Source organism: Tympanuchus pallidicinctus, unplaced genomic scaffold (assembly GCF_026119805.1).
Source record: "Tympanuchus pallidicinctus isolate F22 unplaced genomic scaffold, pur_lepc_1.0 scaffold3, whole genome shotgun sequence".
NCBI classification, from domain to species: domain Eukaryota; kingdom Metazoa; phylum Chordata; class Aves; order Galliformes; family Phasianidae; genus Tympanuchus; species Tympanuchus pallidicinctus.
The window spans coordinates 38,427,800-38,446,622 of record NW_026294747.1 but is presented as its reverse complement, the minus strand read 5'-3'; the positions used below and the strand labels follow the sequence as shown (position 1 = coordinate 38,446,622).

General features: G+C 48.3%; 2 protein-coding genes across 8 annotated transcripts; both read left to right on the top strand.

The window, feature by feature from the left end:
* Positions 1 to 149: 149 nt before the first annotated feature.
* Positions 150 to 14,564, top strand: VIPAS39 (VPS33B interacting protein, apical-basolateral polarity regulator, spe-39 homolog). 7 transcript variants are annotated; one of them, XM_052695553.1, is made up of 20 exons: positions 150 to 280; positions 368 to 460; positions 540 to 639; positions 1,869 to 2,009; positions 2,978 to 3,016; positions 3,345 to 3,409; positions 4,870 to 4,926; positions 5,197 to 5,289; positions 5,931 to 5,964; positions 6,406 to 6,508; positions 6,596 to 6,623; positions 6,812 to 6,885; positions 7,820 to 7,895; positions 8,175 to 8,309; positions 8,831 to 8,872; positions 9,241 to 9,330; positions 9,775 to 9,861; positions 10,239 to 10,328; positions 10,656 to 10,760; positions 11,028 to 12,529. In XM_052695553.1, exons 2-20 carry the CDS (start codon positions 368 to 370, stop codon positions 11,046 to 11,048), a joined length of 1,473 nt encoding a protein of 490 aa, XP_052551513.1. In that variant the 5' UTR covers positions 150 to 280; the 3' UTR covers positions 11,049 to 12,529. The 7 variants fall into 7 exon arrangements, 4 of the variants coding, with proteins under 4 accessions (XP_052551513.1, XP_052551514.1, XP_052551516.1 ...); XR_008209476.1 differs by lacking the exon at positions 150 to 280 and adding an exon at positions 14,121 to 14,564 and having other exon boundaries at positions 315 to 460; positions 11,028 to 11,245; XR_008209477.1 differs by lacking the exon at positions 150 to 280 and adding an exon at positions 14,065 to 14,564 and having other exon boundaries at positions 315 to 460; positions 11,028 to 11,245.
* Positions 13,689 to 18,809, top strand: NOXRED1 (NADP dependent oxidoreductase domain containing 1). Its single transcript, XM_052692290.1, has 8 exons — positions 13,689 to 13,767; positions 13,876 to 13,882; positions 14,199 to 14,318; positions 15,989 to 16,161; positions 16,836 to 16,899; positions 17,140 to 17,294; positions 17,489 to 17,711; positions 18,335 to 18,809. The coding sequence occupies exons 1-8, from the start codon at positions 13,689 to 13,691 to the stop codon at positions 18,624 to 18,626; spliced, it is 1,113 nt and encodes a 370-aa protein (XP_052548250.1). The 3' UTR covers positions 18,627 to 18,809.
* The last annotated feature ends 14 nt before the right edge of the window (positions 18,810 to 18,823 follow it).

Genomic DNA, 18,823 nt, shown 5'->3' with positions numbered 1-18,823 from the left:
CCGAAGCCGCCCCGCTGTCGCACCGAGCCCCGCAGTCACGGGGCGGCCGCCAGCAAAGGCCCCGACCCCGCGCCGCCACGCGTTGAGAGCCGGGAGTCGCAGCCCGGCGCCAGGAGCCGCGCAGTGCACGCCGGGACTTGCAGTCCCACTGCGGCGCGGGAACGGGCGGAAGGCGGCGTGCAGACTGCCCGTCCCGGCGTGCCCCGCGCGGCGGCCGCCCTTCCTCCGGTGCTGTGCCGCTGCTGTGCCGCTGCCTGGGGTGGGAGGGGAGCGCGGGGAGGTGAGTGGCGGCGGCGGGGGGCTGCGCGCGACGGGACGGGACGGGACGGGACGGGAGCGGCGCTGAGGCCGCGTGGCGCCGTTGCAGATGAGCAGGGCGCGGGCGGACGAGGAGGAGTACTGGCACAGCTCCAAGTTCCGGGCCTTCACCTTCGACGATGAGGATGACGAGCTGTCCCAGGTGGGAGCCGAGCCCCCGCCCCGCGCTGTGGGGCTGCGTCCCCACGTTGGTGTGTGAGCAAACTGTCTTCTTCCCGCAGCTGAAGGAATCTAAGCGGGCGGTGAACAGCCTTCGGGACATCGTTGATGATGACGATGACGATCTGGAGAAGGTCAGCTGGAGCGGGGAGCCCGTGGGAAGTAAGTGCGGGGTGCCGCGGGCTGGCCCTGGGTCTGGCCAGCCGGCCTCTCCCGTCACGTACTGAAGCTGTCCCACGTCACCTGTCCCTGTCAGCCCCCGAGGCTGAGCTGTGTGCTCCTGGTGTCCCCAGGGGGTGGGTCTGCCGAGGCCCAAATAGTATAAACAGATAGAGTGGGGACAAGTGGATGGAGTTCATTTTGGTTCCCCCGTGTATATCTTAGAGCTTAGAGCAAATATTTTGGATGTTATGGCCTCACGTGCACCAGGCTCCGCTGACCTGCAGAGTTCTCTTTCACACCGCTGTCTGTCACCATTTAAAGTTCACCCTGCTTTGTCCCTGCAGTGCTTTAAGAAGACATTTCATGGTTCAGTGTGTGTTGGTAAGCTGTCTCCTGTGGTTAAAGTCTGAAAGAGCACTGTAAGTGTATTTCTAGGGGTGACGGATGTGAGTTCACAAGCCACACCTGATGCGCTTTGCTGGTTTTGGGAATTCATGACCTGCAGACAATGGCAGCCAGTGAGCCACTCTCAGAGAGTGAGATCTTAAAATGTGGGTCACCCACAGTGCCTTCAAGGAACCTATTCTCCTCCTGTGTTGCAACTCTTCCCACCAGTTCTGACCTTTTCCCTTTTCCCACCTGAAGTCTTTACCTATCATCTGTTTAGTTGCACCACCACATCCCCAAAGTTGATTGTTCTGTAGCTGTGCAAAAAGAGGTGACAGCTGTGTTGCAAGCAGAAAGAAGACAAATGCACTGTCAGCAGCATGTGTGCATTGACAGCTGTTTTGTCTGTGTAGGGAGGAACTTTATCTTAGCTTTCTAGTGCCCAGGAAGGTGTGCTGTAATGCTTCTGTAATTCAAGGTAAGACAGGGATTCTTTGTCTTGTTTTGTTCCTTTGTATTGTGCTTTACCCCTGTACAATTACACACAAATGTTTGGTGGGATATGCTTTTTTTTTGTTTTTTCCCTCCCTCTCCAATATAAGCCATAATAAGCTGCACAACACTGCTGAATGCAACCATTTCTGGCTGGAGGGCAATAGGCAACTCTTTAGTAAGTAATATGACATGGGATTGAAATTCTTTGCTGGGAGTCTAGCTTTGGTGATGTGCTAGTGCAGAACTGACCAGGACACGCTTGGTAATATTCATGCCCTGCCCCAAGATCTGTATTTACAGAGTGGTTTTCTCATTCTCTGTTCTAAATTACCTCTGTCTATGCATAGGCATCTCCTGGTCAATCAAAGAGACAGCCTCCAGCAGCAGCTCCCTGGAGGGCCGAGACACTGGTCTGCAGAAGGGCTCTTCCTCCTATGCTGCTCTTCCTAAGCAGGTTTCCTCCTATTCCCTGAGCAGCTTGTTTAAAGGTAAGGTGCCACATATGGGTTTTCCCTCAGGAGTATCAAAGAGAAATTATGTTACCTTACGTAAATCATTTCAGTGTATAACAAAACAAGGAAGCTCTAATTATTTTTCTCTATGGTAGTGTTATCTGTCATTGGTCAGAAATTGGTGACTGTGCCTGTCTTGTGCAGAGGTACCCAGCTCTTTCATTAAGGAACATGGATTTGAAGATTTTGGCTTCTGTGGAACCAAGCTTAACAAGAATAGGAAGGTAGAGCTTGCCTGATTACTGCAGTCTGTTTTCATAATGGACAAGAACAGCCTACAAAAGGACTTGCTTGACCCTTGTAGGCCTCATTTGACCCTCAGCAGTATAGAGAAGATGGCTTGATTATCCTTTACTTGGAGCTCAGCTGGCTGCTGTTGGTTGGTTCAAAAGGCACCTGGTAGCAGCAGTGGTAGCATAGCTGCTGGTCGGGGATTGTGCAGCAGATCACTGAGGGGAATTAAGCAGCTTGCAAGAGTTCAGCTCTGTTACCTCACAGGACAGCGAGCCAGCTTTTACTTTGTCACTTTCTGGTGTTTTTCTACTAATGTATTTGATAATACTGTGAAAAACTAAAGGCATCAAAATTGCAGCCCTAGTGAACTAAAGTGCCAGTGTTGCGGTGGCCTAAGCAGTAGTGCATGCTGGAGCCTCTGCTTTGCAGGTAGATGAGCAAATTAAGGTTCTCTAACCTCTCCTAGCTGTGGCAAAGAGGAGACAGATGGGGCTAAGACGCAGTATAGTTTGTGATGCCACAGACTATTCAAAGATTTAGACTACAAAGCAGGTGAGGCCCAGCTATGCCAGCAGCATGAATCACTTTATGAGAATGGCTCGTGCTACACTGGCATAGTGACAGCTCACCAGGTTGCAGCCTGAACTTGTGTTCCCTTTGCAAGAGATGTGCCAGTGAAGAGTCTTTCATAACATTTGTTTTGATTGCAGGACGAAACAGACTTCCAAGTTTGCCGTCCCTTTCAGACGGTAAGTTTTGAATCCCTGTCTCTCTTTGGGAGGTTTACGTAAACCAGAGTATCTCCAACAAAGAGCAGTGTCATTTTCATAGCACTGCAGAAATCAGTTGTCTGAAAGTTGTTCAGCAAACCAGAGCAAGTGTTGGTGTGATGGTCTGAAGGAATCTGATTATATACTGACGGCCTTTGGGTTTAGAGCAATTTTATACTGCCATTTGATGCTTGACTTTGCATCTTCTACCACAAAAGGCAGTTTTGGAAGTGGGTGTGAATCAGGATTTTGGTGTGTTACTCAGTTTTGTCCTGTTTTTGTTTTTTTTTTTTTTTTTTTCTTTCAGCCTTCGCTGACACAGGAGTTAAAAACTATGCCCCAGAACTGCGCAGACCAAAAGCTGAGTACAAGGTGAGCAGTTCAAGTGACAGTGCTCTAAAGGTTCCATAAAAAGTGATTGATTACTGTTTCAGATGGCAGAAGACAATGGAGGGGTTAGAAAAGGGAGCTGTGAAATGTCAACCTCATAGTAACTTAGGTGTTTTCTGTTTCTTTCCAGAAATAAGGAATTTTGTTGGGGGATATTAGTTATTCCTTCTTGCCCAGCAGTCTCTGTGAAACGATTACCTCTTTAATTCTGGATCTGATGAATTGGCATCACTTAGGCTTTTTAAATGAAACCTAAAGGTTATGAATCACTGTAATGCCCACCCTGATCAAGGGGCAGAGAGGTGAGGTACCAGTTGTTAGGAATGTTCTTCTCCCAGAGAGGCAGTGTTAGGTGTTGCAGAATCTAAGGGATTTGGGGACAGGGTGAATTCCTCCTGTCCCAACCTAGTAGATGTGAAATTGTAATTCCATGTCCCCAGGTTCAATCAGTAACAAAGCTGAGTACAAGTTCCCAACAGATACAGGTAAGCATGCTAGTAGCACAGCTGGCCACACATGTTAACACAGACCCCAAGCAGGATTGAATTTCACTAGTGGAACATAAAAGTACTCTGTGGGTGTTTCCAATAGCTGTTCTGAGCCCTTTATGCTCGGAACTTCTCAGACTCATGTGCAGTGGTCCCCTAATATGGGAAGGGACTGCATCTACATAACAGACTGTCTATCTGGTTTTTCAGTAAGCTTTTGATTAATTCGAATTCATTGTTTGTTCTGGTTGCTTCCTTTCTCTGTCTCTTTTGAGGCAGAAGACTGCATTACAGTCACTGGCTCACAAAATTGTAAATGCATTCTTAGAATTTTGAGTTCTAAGGAGGGGCTCATACCGCCTTTTGTATGATGCTTCCAGATTGTAGTGTCTGTAAGCTCAAGGGGAGGAGTTTTGGGCACTGCAGAACCTGTTGCATATTACCTGAAGATAGTGTAACTGCACTTAACTAGTCCTGTGGGAATCTCCAGGCACTTGCCCAAAGCTGTTGAGTTTTCCAGTCTGCTGTGGAAGGCCCTCCAGAAGTCTGAATTGTAGTAAGGAAGTGATTCCTTTAGCCTCAGTTCTGGATTTCTTAGTTTTGCATGTATTTTGTTTGTCCTTCTTTAAGTAACACTGGAGCTTTTATTTGCAGGCAAGACAATCTTTTGAAATGCACTTCTTGTAAAGGATGTGATGATGGCCCTTTTACCAAAGCAATAGAAAGATTTTCTGTTAACTTCTGAGCCTCAGTCTTTCTCCCTAGTCAGCGTATAGACTCTGAATGCCCAGCACCTACACCAGAAGACTGAGGACCTGTACTGCTAACCATCCTGGAGCATCCGAATGACTGAGAAGTTACACCGGGGCCATCACTAATACAGTACAAAAGGAAAATGACTTGGGAATGCTTGTCTAAAGTGGCCTCCTGAGCTCTTCGTTTCTCTTATGGCAGGATTACAGCAATGACTGGAGCCCCAGAGATACAGTCCGGCGAATGCAGAGGGGCAAGGTAAGGGCATTCCTCTTTCATCTGCTTGCTAGGGAGAGTAACTGCTCCCAAACTGCTTTATGCTCCCCTGTGCATCTGGCTGTTCCAGGAGCAGGAAGGGAATCCATGTTGCTTACAGCATCTGTCCAGAATGGTGTGCTGTGCCTGTCTGTTGCTTTGCCAAGTGGCAATGCAGAGATCACTTCAGGAGACCTGCAGGGTTTTGGACTTAGTTCAGCCTGGAGACTTGCTGGTGTCTGTATAGCTACTTAAATCTCTTTTTATCTTCAGGTCTGTTCTCTAGAGAGGTTTCGCTCCCTGCAGGACAAGCTGGTGCTCTTGGATGAAGCTGTGGCGGGACATGATGGAAATGTCATCACAGCTGTGAGTCCTCTTCTGAAACTTTCTGGATGACCACACAGAGGGTGTTTGTGTGAATACAGTCACTTGGCAACCTAATCTTGCTAGGTTGGGGTTGTTCTTTAGTTCAAAACAAGAAGTTACTGAAAATTGTCAAAGCCTATGGCTGAGAAGTTCTGTATTGCTGCTGGCTTTCCTGCCAGTCTGCAGAATGTATGTTGACCACTAACAACTGAGTCAGCCAGAAATTGTTCTTTGCAGCAATTTCTCAAAGGCCAAGGTTTAATCTGCTTACTGCAGCATAGAAGATTTGAGGGGCCTCTCCGTTTTTTCTGGTTTCCAAAGCATCAGGCAGCAGTTGCGGTGTCAGAACTTCCCTGATCCAGGTCTTCTAAACCCTTGGCTCCTTCAGGGAACGGTTTTTCTTCGTAAATCTCTATCTCACTTAGCTAAGCTCCAGAGAAATTGGCAACTGTGGCCCTGACTCACTGCTTCTCCTATGTTTATGGGTAGCAGAATTCACTTGAGTGCTGTAAGAGCTGTGCCTTCAGAGACCCTTTGCGTAAGCTTCCCTGCGTCTTGGCCAAGCTTGACAGTTTGTTGTCTGTCTTAATTCTGGTGAAGACACTTATGTTCAGCTGAGAGCTGCATCTCTGTGCTCACAGGTCCTGATATTTCTGAAACGGACACTAAGGAGAGGTAAGTGTGACTGGGTCAGGGTTTCTATTGCATGTTTCTGTTAAGGATGAAGGGACCAGTTCTTCTACTGGGTGCAAGTCATAGAGCCAGCAGCTGAAGTATCACTGCTTTGCTGAACATGAAATATTTTTGTGGTAAGTGTCATGTGGGAAGGGGTTCGCGATGCATATGAGGAGTCCCAAAGAGGAACTTTGAGCACTGGTCAGTAGTGATGGATATAGGGTAAATGAAAATTAATTTGTAGGGGTAACTCTCTACTATGAATCCTCTTTGCAGCCTAGAGAACAATTTTCTCTTGTGCTCAAGCCTCCAGGCATGTGCTTTGAGTTGGATTAATACTGCTGAATCATACAAAAGACTTGCAGTTCCATGCACTACATTTAGCCCCATCAGTCTTGGTCGTGTTAACTTGCTTTACCCCCATATTCCTTTTTCCTGCAGAGGTCTTGTTTCGAGAGCTGGAGGTGCGGCAGGTGGCCTTGTGTCATCTCATCCATTTCCTCAAAGAAACGGGTGAGCAGAAGCTGCTTCTGGATCTGCTCAGGTGAGGGCTTGCCCAGCCATGTGGCAGGGCTGAGCACCTTGCTAGGAACCTGCCTCCAAGTTAATGCTTGCTTGTTCTGTTTTGCAGGTTCCTAGACAGGACTGAGGAAGTTGCTGTGAGTATTCCCTGGAGCAGAAGCTCCATCTCCTTGGCAAAGGAGTGCAGAGCATGGGAAGGGCAGGAAGAGGCTGGCTGTAGTATCTGGTTGTTTAGATGGCAGCTTTGCATTCCTGTTCTGCCCCCTGAGGTCCTGTATGTCCCAAATCCATAAGAACAGGCTGCTTTTTTTCCGTCTCTCTCCAGCTCTCACAGTACCGGGAGCATTTGAACATCCAGGATGTAGAAAAGAAGAGAGAATTTCTGAAGGGCTGCATTGGGTAAGAAAAGATGCAGGAGGATGGACTTAGATGTGGATGCTTCACAAAAGCTGGTAATAAGGACAATTAGATCCTTGTCCAAGCACTGCACTTAGGTAGTCCCAGAACTGATACTGGTTTTACCTCAGTGGCAGTGCAGTATTGTGGACATAATGTAGACCAGAGAGGAAGAATTAGTGATCACTAGTCTAGCATCTTTTGCTGCTTACTTGGGGCCAGAAATGCTTCAGAGACATTCTGAAGGGTGCAAAGCTTGGGTGCCTGAGCACTTAAGGAAATTGGTACAGGCATTGTAGGGGTGGCCAGCAGGGACAGGGAGGTGATTCTCCCCTTGCTCTTGTGAGGCCCCATCTGGAGTACTGTGTCCAGGTCTGCAGTCCCCAGTACAAGAAAGACAGGGAGCTGTTGGGGAGGGTCCAGAGGAGAGCCACAAAGATGATCAGGGGACTGGAGCACCTCCCCTATGAAGACAGGCTGAGGGAGCTGGCCTTGTTCAACCTGGAGAAAAGAAGGTTGTGGGGTGACCTCGCTGCAGCCTTTGAGTACCTAAAGGGAGCCTACAAACAGGAGGGGAATTAACTCTTTGAAAGGATAACAGCAGGACAAGGGGAAATGGTTCAGAGTTAAGGGAGGGAAAATTTAGGTTGGATGTCAGGGGGCAATTCTTTACAGAGAGAGTGGTGAGGTGCTGGAGCAGCTGCCCAGAGAGGTTGGTGGGTGCCCTGTCCCTGGGGGTGTTCAAGGCCAGGTTGGATGGGTCCCTGGGCAGCCTGGTGTAGTATTAAATGGGGAGGTTGGTGGCCCTGCATGTGGCAGGGGCATTGGAGATTCATGATCCTTGAGGTCCCTTCCAACCCAAGCCATTCTGTGATTCTTCCCAAGTATACTGGATTAAGAGCTGCTGACAGTGTTTTCTTCCTGCATGTATGGCCAGGCTGCCATTTTCAGCTGAGGATATGTCCCACATCCAAGACCATTATACCCTGCTGGAGAGACAGATAATCATTGAGGTATGAAACCTTTGATTTGCTGGTCAGAAGGTGACTAGCTATGAGAACCCTATCTGTCCGTAGCTCATACCATGCTGGATCTAAACAGCCTGGCTAGTGTAGTCTGACTGCTAACCACGCTGCTGATCCAGGCCCATGTGGGAAGTACCAGACCTCAGGCTTGAGAGCGCGTTGAGGCTGTGCTGGTGCTGTGCTTTCATGACACTCTACTCAGGTGTATACTCAGAACTAGATCAGGCAGCTGCCCTGACTCATGTTCACATCTTTTTGTTTCCTCAGGCCAATGATCAACACTTGGCGATGGCTGGGCAGTCAGAGATATTTCGGAAATACCCTCGCAAGGCCTCAATTCTCAACATGCCACTAGTGACCACTCTCTTCTATTCCTGCTTTTACCACTACACAGAGGCTGAGGTGAGGATAACGTAGAAGGCAAGGGTTATGTCTCATCCCTGTAGCCCTCAATATTTGGAGTGGTTAAGTTGGGCATGTTAAGGAAAGAATGAGAGGGAGGTCAGATTTCATCTGTAAGAGAGACTGAGAGGAATTTATCTCTCCTTGGCCTTCCAGGGCCAGTTTGGAGATTTCTTCCTTAAGACAGGACATTCAACCTGGAGTGGCATGTCAGGGAGTTGCCTCCTGAAGGAAATCACTGGCTTGTGTTGCAGCTTCCAAGCAGACAGAATTAGCCCTCAATTATATAAGGCTATTGGTCTCTGGAGTGCTGAAAGTGCACGAGCTTCAGGGAGCTAATGGGGTGGGTTAATTGCTCTCTTCTGTCAGTTCTTTGCTCCTTTGTCACTTTCATGAGCAAAAAGCTTAAAGACTTCAATAGCAGGGACATTCATCATGTGCAAAGAAGAGCAATTGAAAGCGTCTGAGCCTCTTCCTTGGTGTCCTCTGCTTAGTTTGCAATCACTGTTTGCTCTCTCTAGGGTACATTCAGCAGCCCAAGCAATCTGAAGAAGACATTTAAGGTATGTGCGCTTCTGGCTGGTGTGGCAGCACCAGCTGAAAATGTAGGCAGCCAAACTGTGTTTAGCAAGGGGACTGGCTTGGAGCTTGAGGGTGTCTGTGCTGGGGCAATGTGGGGAACACTGCATTCTTCTTGACTAGAGCCATTTCAGAAGCTCAGAAAGGTACACTGAAAACAGGGGCCACCTAGCTGCAACATCACCTGTAAATCCCCACCTCCGGCTCAGTGGCCATGACCTCAGGCAGTATCTCACCTCCTTGCCTGGCTGTTGTGAGTTTTGACAAGATAGAGGCAGATACCATTCTCCTCCATGCCACACAGTCCTGCTAAGCTGTGCTAGTGCTCTGAGTGCAGCTCTCTGCCTTGCAGATTCCTGATAAGCAGTATGTGCTGACTGCCCTGGCTGCCCGTGCCAAGCTACGAGCCTGGGAGGATGTGGATGCACTCTTAACTACCAAGGTGAGATGGGGAAAGCCTTACTGGGGACTCAGTTCTAAGTACTGATATCTACTAATAGCTGGCTTGTTCTGGGTTACCAAACAGACTCGTTTATTTCAGCAGGACCCAGCATTTCTGGTACAGGGTGTTACATGTTCCTCTTTTCCCTGAGCTCTGCTGGGCCTGAATTGGCTGCAGCTATTGAGCCAGAGAAGGGGGCTGCTCTCATGCACTGTTACCAGTTGGTTTGCAGCCAGCTTTAGCTTAGGCACTGAATAAAGGGCTCTGCCAGTAGTACATATGGTGGCTGGCACGAGGAGCGATGTTATTTCCTTCACTGGGGAAAAACTGTTCTTGCTTTCAGATTCAATCTGTGGCAGCCATGTTCTTTGACTTCAGCCTCCTCTGGCAATGGCTGGAAAGATTGACCTTTAGGATTAACACAGGGTTTGGCTGTCATTTCAGAACTGGCTGGGCTACACCAAGAAGAAGGCACCTATTGGCTTCCACCGGGTGGTAGAGATCTTGCAGAGGAACAATGCACCTGTCCAGGTGAATAAAGAGCTGCTGCTTGTGTGCTCCTTCTCTTCACTGAGGTTTGGACCATGACCGATTTCCCAGGTCACCTGCCTGCAGAGCACGCTTTCCACAGTGTATTTCCAGCTGCTTTTGCTGCATTAAATTTCCTTATGTTTCATCTATCAGGATGCTAAACTGATCCATAGGGATGAGACAGTGCAGGGCTTGGGACTTTCTGAGGATGGCCTTACTTTTTTGGGGTTCTTAGCAGACTTGTCCTGGCCACTTGTTGCCCTAGGATGGAAAGGACCAAGTCTGTGTAACCAGTGCCTTTGAAAGATTTTGCGGTGGGTGTGAAAGAATGAGGCAAGAAATACCTGCAAAAGGGAACTGTCTTCTTTCCCTTGCAGGTGCTGCAGGAATATGTGCGCTTAGTAGAGGATGTGGAAACACGGTTGAACCTTGCCACCAAATACAAGTGCCATGATGTTGTGATTGATGTAAGTCTTTGCTGTTTGTATGAAGATAGGGGACAAAAGCCTGCTTTTTCTCCCTAACTTTCCCATGTCACTCTACTGTCATGCACCTTTTGAAGTTTTCTTATTCCGGTGGCTTGGGAACAGCATATTGTTCTTAGTGAAAGCCAAGTGAGCCAGGAGCACAACTCCTAGAGTATGTGCTGTGCCCAAGCCTCTCTGCTTGTGCAAATGGACTGTGCAGACCCAAGTTATTGATTGGAACTTGAGGGGAGGTTGAGGGGTTGACACCACCTAACTGATGAAGTGTCCTCATCACTCAGGTAGGTGCTGGTTTTGTTGTTTGTCTAGACATACAGGGATCTAAAAGATCGCATCCAGCTGATGGCATATAAATGCAAGGTGGAGCGGGGCTCTGCAGAAGAAGAGAAGATAAACAGCCTACTCAGTAACATGGTAAGAAGCACCTGCTTTTTCTACAAACTTTTTGAAGACAGCCATAGGCTAGGTGTGCAGTAAGGGCATGACACCTACATTCTTTTCTCTCTGATGGGAAGTTAATGTTATGTTTGGGGTTACATTCAGAGTAAGAATGAAGGGTGATGCTGATAAAAGTAGCAGGTTTTTGCTGCGGTTGCCCTTTTCATGGTCTGGGTCTTGCTAACTTGGCCCAGGGGAACTGTGGTCAGCCTGATGTTAGTCATGCTTTGTTCTTTCTTTTAGCAAATCCGGTGGAAGAACTGAGCACCAGTGAAGTAACCTGCTTGGACGTTGCCTTGCCAGTACAAAAGGAAACTGTAAAAGCTGGTCCAGTGCCAACAGAGCAGCTCTGTTACTAATCATTGCATGATCAGTGTTTGTCAGTGACACTAGGTGCTCGCGGGACAGAGGCATTCAAGCAGGTTGAAGACAACTGCTCTGATGCAGCCAGTGAAACCATGGTACTGATCCACAAGTGTTGATTCTTTTTGGAATCTGATTCTCTTTGACTTGGTGTGGGACAGTCATGGCTTTTGTTTACAGAGGGAAGTTGCTGGAGCAGGCAAAGTTGTGTTTGCTTATTGTGGTGTCTGGGCTCTTTCTAGCAAGAGGAACAGGTCAGTCATTCGTGGGTCTCCAGTAGACAATGCTGACCGACCAGTCCCTGTAACATTCAGGCTGGCTTGGGCATCACCAGTCATGGCTGTGGAGAACAAGGCCTACTGGACTGTGTTCCTCCCGCATCAGAGTGTGAAGGGGGAAAGGGTCAGCTGCACTTTGAAGTCTTTCTTGGTTTGTTGTGGCTCACACCAGGAAAGAGGTTTTATGAACTCCTGCAGAGAGCCAGGGCAGCAGCCTCTGCCTGTATCCCTATGCTGGCACTTGGCAGCTCTCAGCAGATCCCTTCATCAGGAAAGAGTGGGCACGATGTGTGGAGCTGGTCAGAGCTGTGCTACATTGGATGGAGAGCAAGAAGGGGACCACTCACTTAGCACAAACCTGATGATCCCAGGAAGGATTGAATTGCACTTTCTCAGAAACACAATTCCTCAGGCAACTGCTGGCTTCATCCTTCCAGACCTCTCTTCAGTTCCTTAAATAAAGCTGTCTCTTTCTCCTCAGGCTGTTTATTTCCTTTCCACATTATGCACTTTGCTGCTCTGTGCTGATCCTTAGCAATTTATCACACCTCCCTCAAAGTGAGTATGCAGGGTGTTTTCTCATATCTTGAAATATCACTGTGAAGAAGCCTTGCTTGCAGCAGTACCTTGTTTCATACTTTCCATGCTGTCAGTACAGATTAACTCATTTCTGTGTTTCAAGACCATTTGCTGCCATGAAGGTTCTCGTACAGAGCTGAAGGCTGCGTACAGCCATGTACAAGTCTGAGGGCAAATTTGGGCTCCAGCATCCCTGCTGCACTGTGCAGTCTCAGTTTCTGTGATCACTTTTGTTAGGTTTTTTTTTCCTGTTTTGTTATTGTTGGTTTTGGGTTTGTTTGTTTTGTTTTGTTTTCCCCGCAGAATCATAAGCATGTTTAGGTTGGAAGGGATTTCATGATCCTCTTGTCCCTTCCCCCTGCTCAGGTATGGTCATCTGAAGCAGGTGGACCAGGACTGTCCAGATAGGTTTTCAGTGTCTCACATTTGGAGATACTGGCTCCTCAGCCTAATTAATTCTGTTCCTGTATTTGACCATCCTCACTGTTAAAACAATAAATTAAAAAGTTTTGTGCTTGTATAGAATCTCACACATTTCAGTTTGAGCCCACTGTGTCTCGTTCTATCACCATTAATGAGCATCTCAGTCTCTTAATTCATTTCCTCCCATCAACTACATGCATTGATGAGTCTTCCCCCATGCTCCCCTTTTCAAGCTGAGCAGTCCTAGCTCTCATCCTCTCGTATGGAAGATGCTACAGCCCCTTAGTCTCTTTGCTAGACTCTAATATATTCATGCTTCTCCTGCACTGAAGTGTCCAGAATGGGACACAGAACTCTGGGTGCAGAGGATGGACTGTCTTTGACCTGTTGGTGCCTTTCTTTCGAATGCAGCCAGGATGCTGCTGGTTAGGGTAATGCTTTCTGCCAGGCTTATCCATGTGCCCCAGCCCAGGAATTGCTGGGCTGTTGCTAGTTGGAGTTAATGTCAGGGAGCAGCAGGTGAAGCTGAACAGGCCCTTGCAGGAATATGGTTAAGCCCAAGAATAAATCTCACCTGTGTTCCCCAAGCTTGTGTCCTGGATACCTCATCTGTGGGAGGTTAGGAGCAAAGTACAGCAGGCTGTGCCTACTGATCCCTGAGCTTGGTGCACAGAATGCAGTGCTTCTGACCTGCGCATATTGGATTTCCAAGTAAATGCATCCTTTGGCTTGAGGGGGTGGGTTCTATGCAAGCAGTTAAGTCTAAGTGGCTACAGCTCATTCTAGAGCTTGCATCTGTATTAACAGTGTAGCAGGTACTGCCCCACTGGTGTGGATGATTCGGGGACAACCTCAGTGGGATGCGTGTTTCTTTAATACCTGTCTTAAACCCTATGTGCTTTTGGCACTTATCTATTATTAGGCAGCCGAGTCCAGATGATGAAAGTAAATAATTGATAGATTTTAATGGAAGGAAGCAAAAAGAATAAGGAAATACAACTTATCTGCTCTCACCAGCTGAGGTGCACCCCTTTCCCATGACCTCCCACAGGCAGGAGCCTATGCAAAGGTGCTCAGCCCCCTCCCTTGTGGTTTGTTTTTTCATGCTCGCCCAGCTGCTAGCCCTAAGGGCACAGCCATACCCTGCAGAAAAAGCAGAGCCTGCTGCAGCTCCTACTAGCCTAAGCCCTGCTATAGGAATGCTCCCAGCTTCCAGGAAGGGCTGAGAGTCCCATGGGGCAGTGGTAACCAGGTGCTCACCATGGCAGCAGGAGCACAAAGAGGGACAGATCGCCCGCAGAGGTGGAATGGTGGCTGGGTGTGGGTGGTGGATGGTGCAGGTCAGGACTCTAACCACGTGTGATACGATAGGCATGTGTTATCCTCATCCCTGGCTAGAGCTCGGCTGAAGGTTTTTGGGTTTTAGTCTGTTCTTTATCTCTGTGCAGATCTCTGGTACACTGAACAGTGCTGCAGGCTCTATGGGATGCTGCATGTGTGGGCTCAGACACCTACTGGAACAACTTGTTCCCAATTGCTGCATTGCATTTGGGAACCAACCAATTTTACAGGTCCCTTGTCTGCAAGGAGTCCTGAGAGCAGCTGGAGTTTGTGCTCTGTCTCCCTTTCCTATCCAGCAGGTGCTGAGTTGCACTGCAGTGCTGCACAGATGGAGGCCATGCTCCTCTCCTAGATCCTCACTGCTGCTGCCTGTCCTGAGCTTAGATGGGGGATATTAAAGAGGTTTTTGCGTCCTTCTTGGCTGCTGAAGCAGTAGAAGGAGAGGAGGCCCTGCTATATCTGACAAGGCGCTGCAAGGGGCTGGCAGTGAGTGCGTGTGCCCATGCTGTCTTCTTCTGCAGACTTCTGCAGGCCTTCAGGTAAGGTGGAGGTGAGCTCCTTGTGCGGGCTGGCTGGTGTGGTCATCAGGGGGTCTCACAGCACCCAGCTCATTCTAAACTGTTGCATTGTTACTGAGTGTCGTGGAGTTATTATCTCTAGATCTATCTGTGTCCGTGATGGGGACAGCAGGCCCAACAGCCCCCAGAAAGGGGAGGGGGGGAATTGAAGCAAAGAGGGAAGGGTATTAAATGCGCACACACACACACACACACACACACAAAAAAAAAAAAAACAATCTGAGGAGGAAAGTTAATTTACAAGTTATAATAGCAGAAATACATGTTAATTGGGATTGAAGCTAATAATCCAAATAAATGAGAGAGACAGCATCCAAAAACTGAAGGGAGCACAAGTTGCAGATGAGCAGTAAAAGAAAGGGGCAATCTTGTGATGACTTGTGTGCAGTTTTATCTTTGCCTCTAAATGGAAAACAGAACAGTGGAAGTCTTCTGGGAGATATAGTTCTTCTCTTTTGAGAACCAGGTATCCAGAAATATTGACAATGAACGGAACCGGAGCATTAACTCTTTTAAATCCCAGTGCACCGAACAATGTTATGATGTGGAACACCAGTAACAAAAAATCATAAAACCACAATACTGAGCTAAGAAGTGGCACAGGTACACCACCACTCATCTTGGGGTAGTTCCAGGTAGCACCAGATAGTGGATAGTGTGTCACTGGAAGAGCTGGGGAAGTGGCTGGGGAAGTGGCTCTGTAGGTAGCTTCTTGCAAGGCTCATGCCAGCTCTCTGTGAAGTTAAGGATTATATAGGTATGTGTATGCAATGATATAGTTTGATTGCTTTTTATCTGGTTCTGGATGGGTAAAAAGTCACCCAGTATTTACACCCACACTTGTCAGCTACTCAACACCCAGCTTTGTCTGAAATCGCAGTCAGTCTTAATACTCAGGGATTTTCCCCTTAGTTAGGCTGTTTTCCCTCTGAGAAAACCAAGGAAAGAAGATTGCCTCCACTACCAAAGGGGTTTTCATCCCAGAAATTTGGTGGTTCTCCATGCTTGTGACTTGTTTCCACCACCAGTATATGTGATTTATAATGAGCAAATAGTCCTATGTTAGCACATGGTGTCCCATGTCCCTACTCAACAGCAGTCCTGTGACACTGGGCCATGCTCCCCATGTTGACTTCTCCCTGAGCTTGGTGTCACCATGGGGCTTGATATGCTGGGTATCAGGTCTTAATTTGCTAAGCTGCTTTGCAGCAGCTCACAGTGCCGTGGGCATCACAACAGCTGGTCCTTGACCTCAGGGCCCCTTTTCATCCCCCTCCTCCTGGGAGTGTAGTGGTGGCTTTCCCCTAGGCAGACATACTTTGTGGGGTCCCTCCTGGCACATGGGGTTTGGTTGCCTGATTTGTTGGGCCAGCAGAGGGCCAGTTAGCCCCAGCATGAGCAGTGTGGACGCCATGCCCCTTGGTGTCCAGCCCCAAGCCCCATGGCTGCTGCACACTCCAGGCTGCAGCCATCACCTCTGTCATTCTGGAGACTGTGGGAGACCAGGGTGGGATGCAGGGGGTGGGTCTGGGATGCTCTATGTAGATATATGACCTGGGGAAGTCCTAAAAGGGCAGGACTGCATGTGGCACAGGGAAGTCATGGCTTCCAAGGGGCTGACAAAATTTCTCTGCTTCTCCAGGGTGAGCAGCACTGGGAAGACCTTGCTGACTTCTCTGGCAGATAGCCACAGCCTGAAGGTTGGCATTATTGGTGGAGGCCGTCTTGGGAATCACCTGGCCCGAGCACTGGTGGCAGTGGGTCGGGCTCCTTGCTCCAGTGTCCGCATTTCTACCCGGCGCCCTGAAAGCCTGTGTAAGTGCTCCCCAGCTGGACCAGGCAGCAGGTTGGGCTTCTGCTGTGCTTCTGATGGCCCTTCAGGAAGAATTCAGTAGAGAAAGTTTTCCTGCCATACATATTGGAGGTATAGAAACTTCAAATTTTATTTGGAGGAAGAGCATGCTGTTGTGGAAAAGATCCTCATTTGGCTGGAAGCCCTCTGTACAAACATGAGTTCAATTTTCTGCTTTTCTTCAGCAGTGCCAGCTGAGCGTGGCGGAGACCATCCACCCTGTTCCTTTCAAAACTAGCCAGTTTTGGGCCCACTTAAGTTTAGCATTCCCTCCCCCCTCCCTCCCCCCCAAAGACACAGACACTCATTTGACTGCTCTTTTTGAAGCTCTCCTTACCATTTGTCAGGGGCTGGGTGGGTGACTGTGACCCCAAGCTGTTACGTGGCCATCCAAAGGCGGCTCACCAGAAGCGTCCCTCTACTTGTCCCACCACTGCAGGGCAAGCCCCTTGCTAGGCCCTGGGGTGCCTTTTGCCAGTGCTGGGTCCACGGGCTCTGAGCCCTGTGTGCCTTGCTGCAGCAGACTTGCAGAAACTAGGGCTCACCTGCTTCTACGACAATGCGCAGCTGGCAGCCTGGGCAGACGTCCTGTTCCTCTGCTGCCTGCCATCGCACATGCTGTCCATCTGCTCTGCAGTTCGGCCAGCCATCCGGAAGCCCTGCATTGTGTACAGCCTCGTCACTGCCGTTCCTCTGCCCAGGTAAAACGCACTTGGTCATGCTACCGTTCATCCCGAAGCTCACGGGGCAAATGCAGCATAGTGCTGGCATGGGAGCACAGCTCTTACAGCATCTCATGATTTTCTTGCAACATTGCTTCAAACCTAGTCAGCGTACTCAGCCACTCCCCATCTGTTGGTCACTGGAGGACCTGGACGGGGCTCTGAAGCAAGGTGAGCATAGACACCCTCCTCCTCACCTTGGGCTGCCTTTGCTTTCAGGTTGAAGCAACTCCTTTGCTACAATGCCATCGTGAGGCCACAGTACCAGTGCCCTGGCAAGGAGCCTACAAAGGAGTGGGGGACAAAGGGGTCGGTCACAGAGGCACTGCAAGACCTTGCTGTTGTGCAGGCAACATGCCCCCTCAGCTCCCAAGGTACAACCTCTCATTTTGGTTAAACTTGATAGTGAATATTAATTTTAGCACCCTCACCTAAAATGATCCCAGAACAGATTTCAGATAAGCTTGCTCTTATTGCTAATGCAATTGCTTACAGGAGTGGGCTGAGAATCTCTCTTCACACCTGTGTGCACAGTGGTTACTGACATTTGATTTTCTTTGTTGTGCAGCGAAAATAAAAGTCAATGGCAAATGGCTGGTGGGCATTTTCTATGCAGTCCTGAACAGCAGCATGTGGCAGAGCCTGCCTCACCAGGAGGCACTGGCATTGCTCAATGACCTCTGTTTCCCTGGACACTGCCATATCTGCGCAGAGCAGAAAGCTTCCTGCCCACAGTTTACATGCGAGAGTTTTGTCAGCAAAAGTTTTGCCTCTTCAATGACTCAAGAGGAGTAAGTAAAGGGTTGGATGCTGAGGTACTGTTTTCCCAGGCTTTCTCTGTACTCTAAAACTTGCCATATCCCACAGCTGAAGCATAGAGTTGTCTTGCTGGGTTGGAAGGTGCTGAAATGTGTTTTGCTCTTAGGGACAATATACCTGCCAGGAAAGATTGCTTTAGGTGTGCTAGAAATAAAAGACCTGGACTGTCATCACTGGGTTGTTTTGTCCTGGTCCCCAGTTCCTGTCTGTCTACTGGTCAGGATTGTCTGAAGCCACAGGCCAGGACTGGGCTATCAGATGCAGAAAACAAAATCCCCTGGGAATATTTGGAGAAGATTTCTTATGGGTAATTAACTTACTTTAGCTCACAGACAAGATTATTGAGTATGTTAAGTTAGGACATTCTGCTTGTGGGAAAACGCCCCTATTGGTTCAGGAGCTCCCTACAATCATTATGTTCAGCTTTGCTTTGTATGGTGCAATAATGACTGGAACTTCAGATTCAGGTCTTGGAGTATAATTGTTTCCCAAAACCAAAGAAAGAAGCTAGCATTCAGATTCTAAAGAAAACTGATATTTGTTAAATTATTAGTAAGACTGTTATTGCCTATAGAAGATTGTTTTCTCTCCTCAGAACCTTCCCATGGTTTGACCCGACAACTGCACAACTGAGAGAGTCTCCTTTTAGCCAGCTGCTAGAAAAGAGTGAGTCTGTCCAGAACCACCTTGCTCTGCTGTATCAGTCATCTTTTGGAGACTGGCCCACAAAGCAGTGTGTGCTGACCAGCGCCAAGACTTTTCCTACATTAGCCATACCAGAACCTGACACGGTGTTGATTCAGGACTCCTCACTGTCCACAACTTCTTCAAAAGTTTTTTCAGGAATTCCAGAGGAAACTACTGACTATGTTTCTAAATCCTCATAAACTGAAATGAACTCTATGATGTGCTGAGATCTCGTCCCAAAGGGATGAATACCCAGAGATGTTGACAACTCTTTTCCATCCATTTCCATTGCTGGTCTCAGTAGCGTCTAGTGGAAGAACACACTGTAAGGACTTTGTATTGCAAAAATAATGCCAAAAAGCAAATAAACCTTTACTTATCAATTTCTTAGTCATAA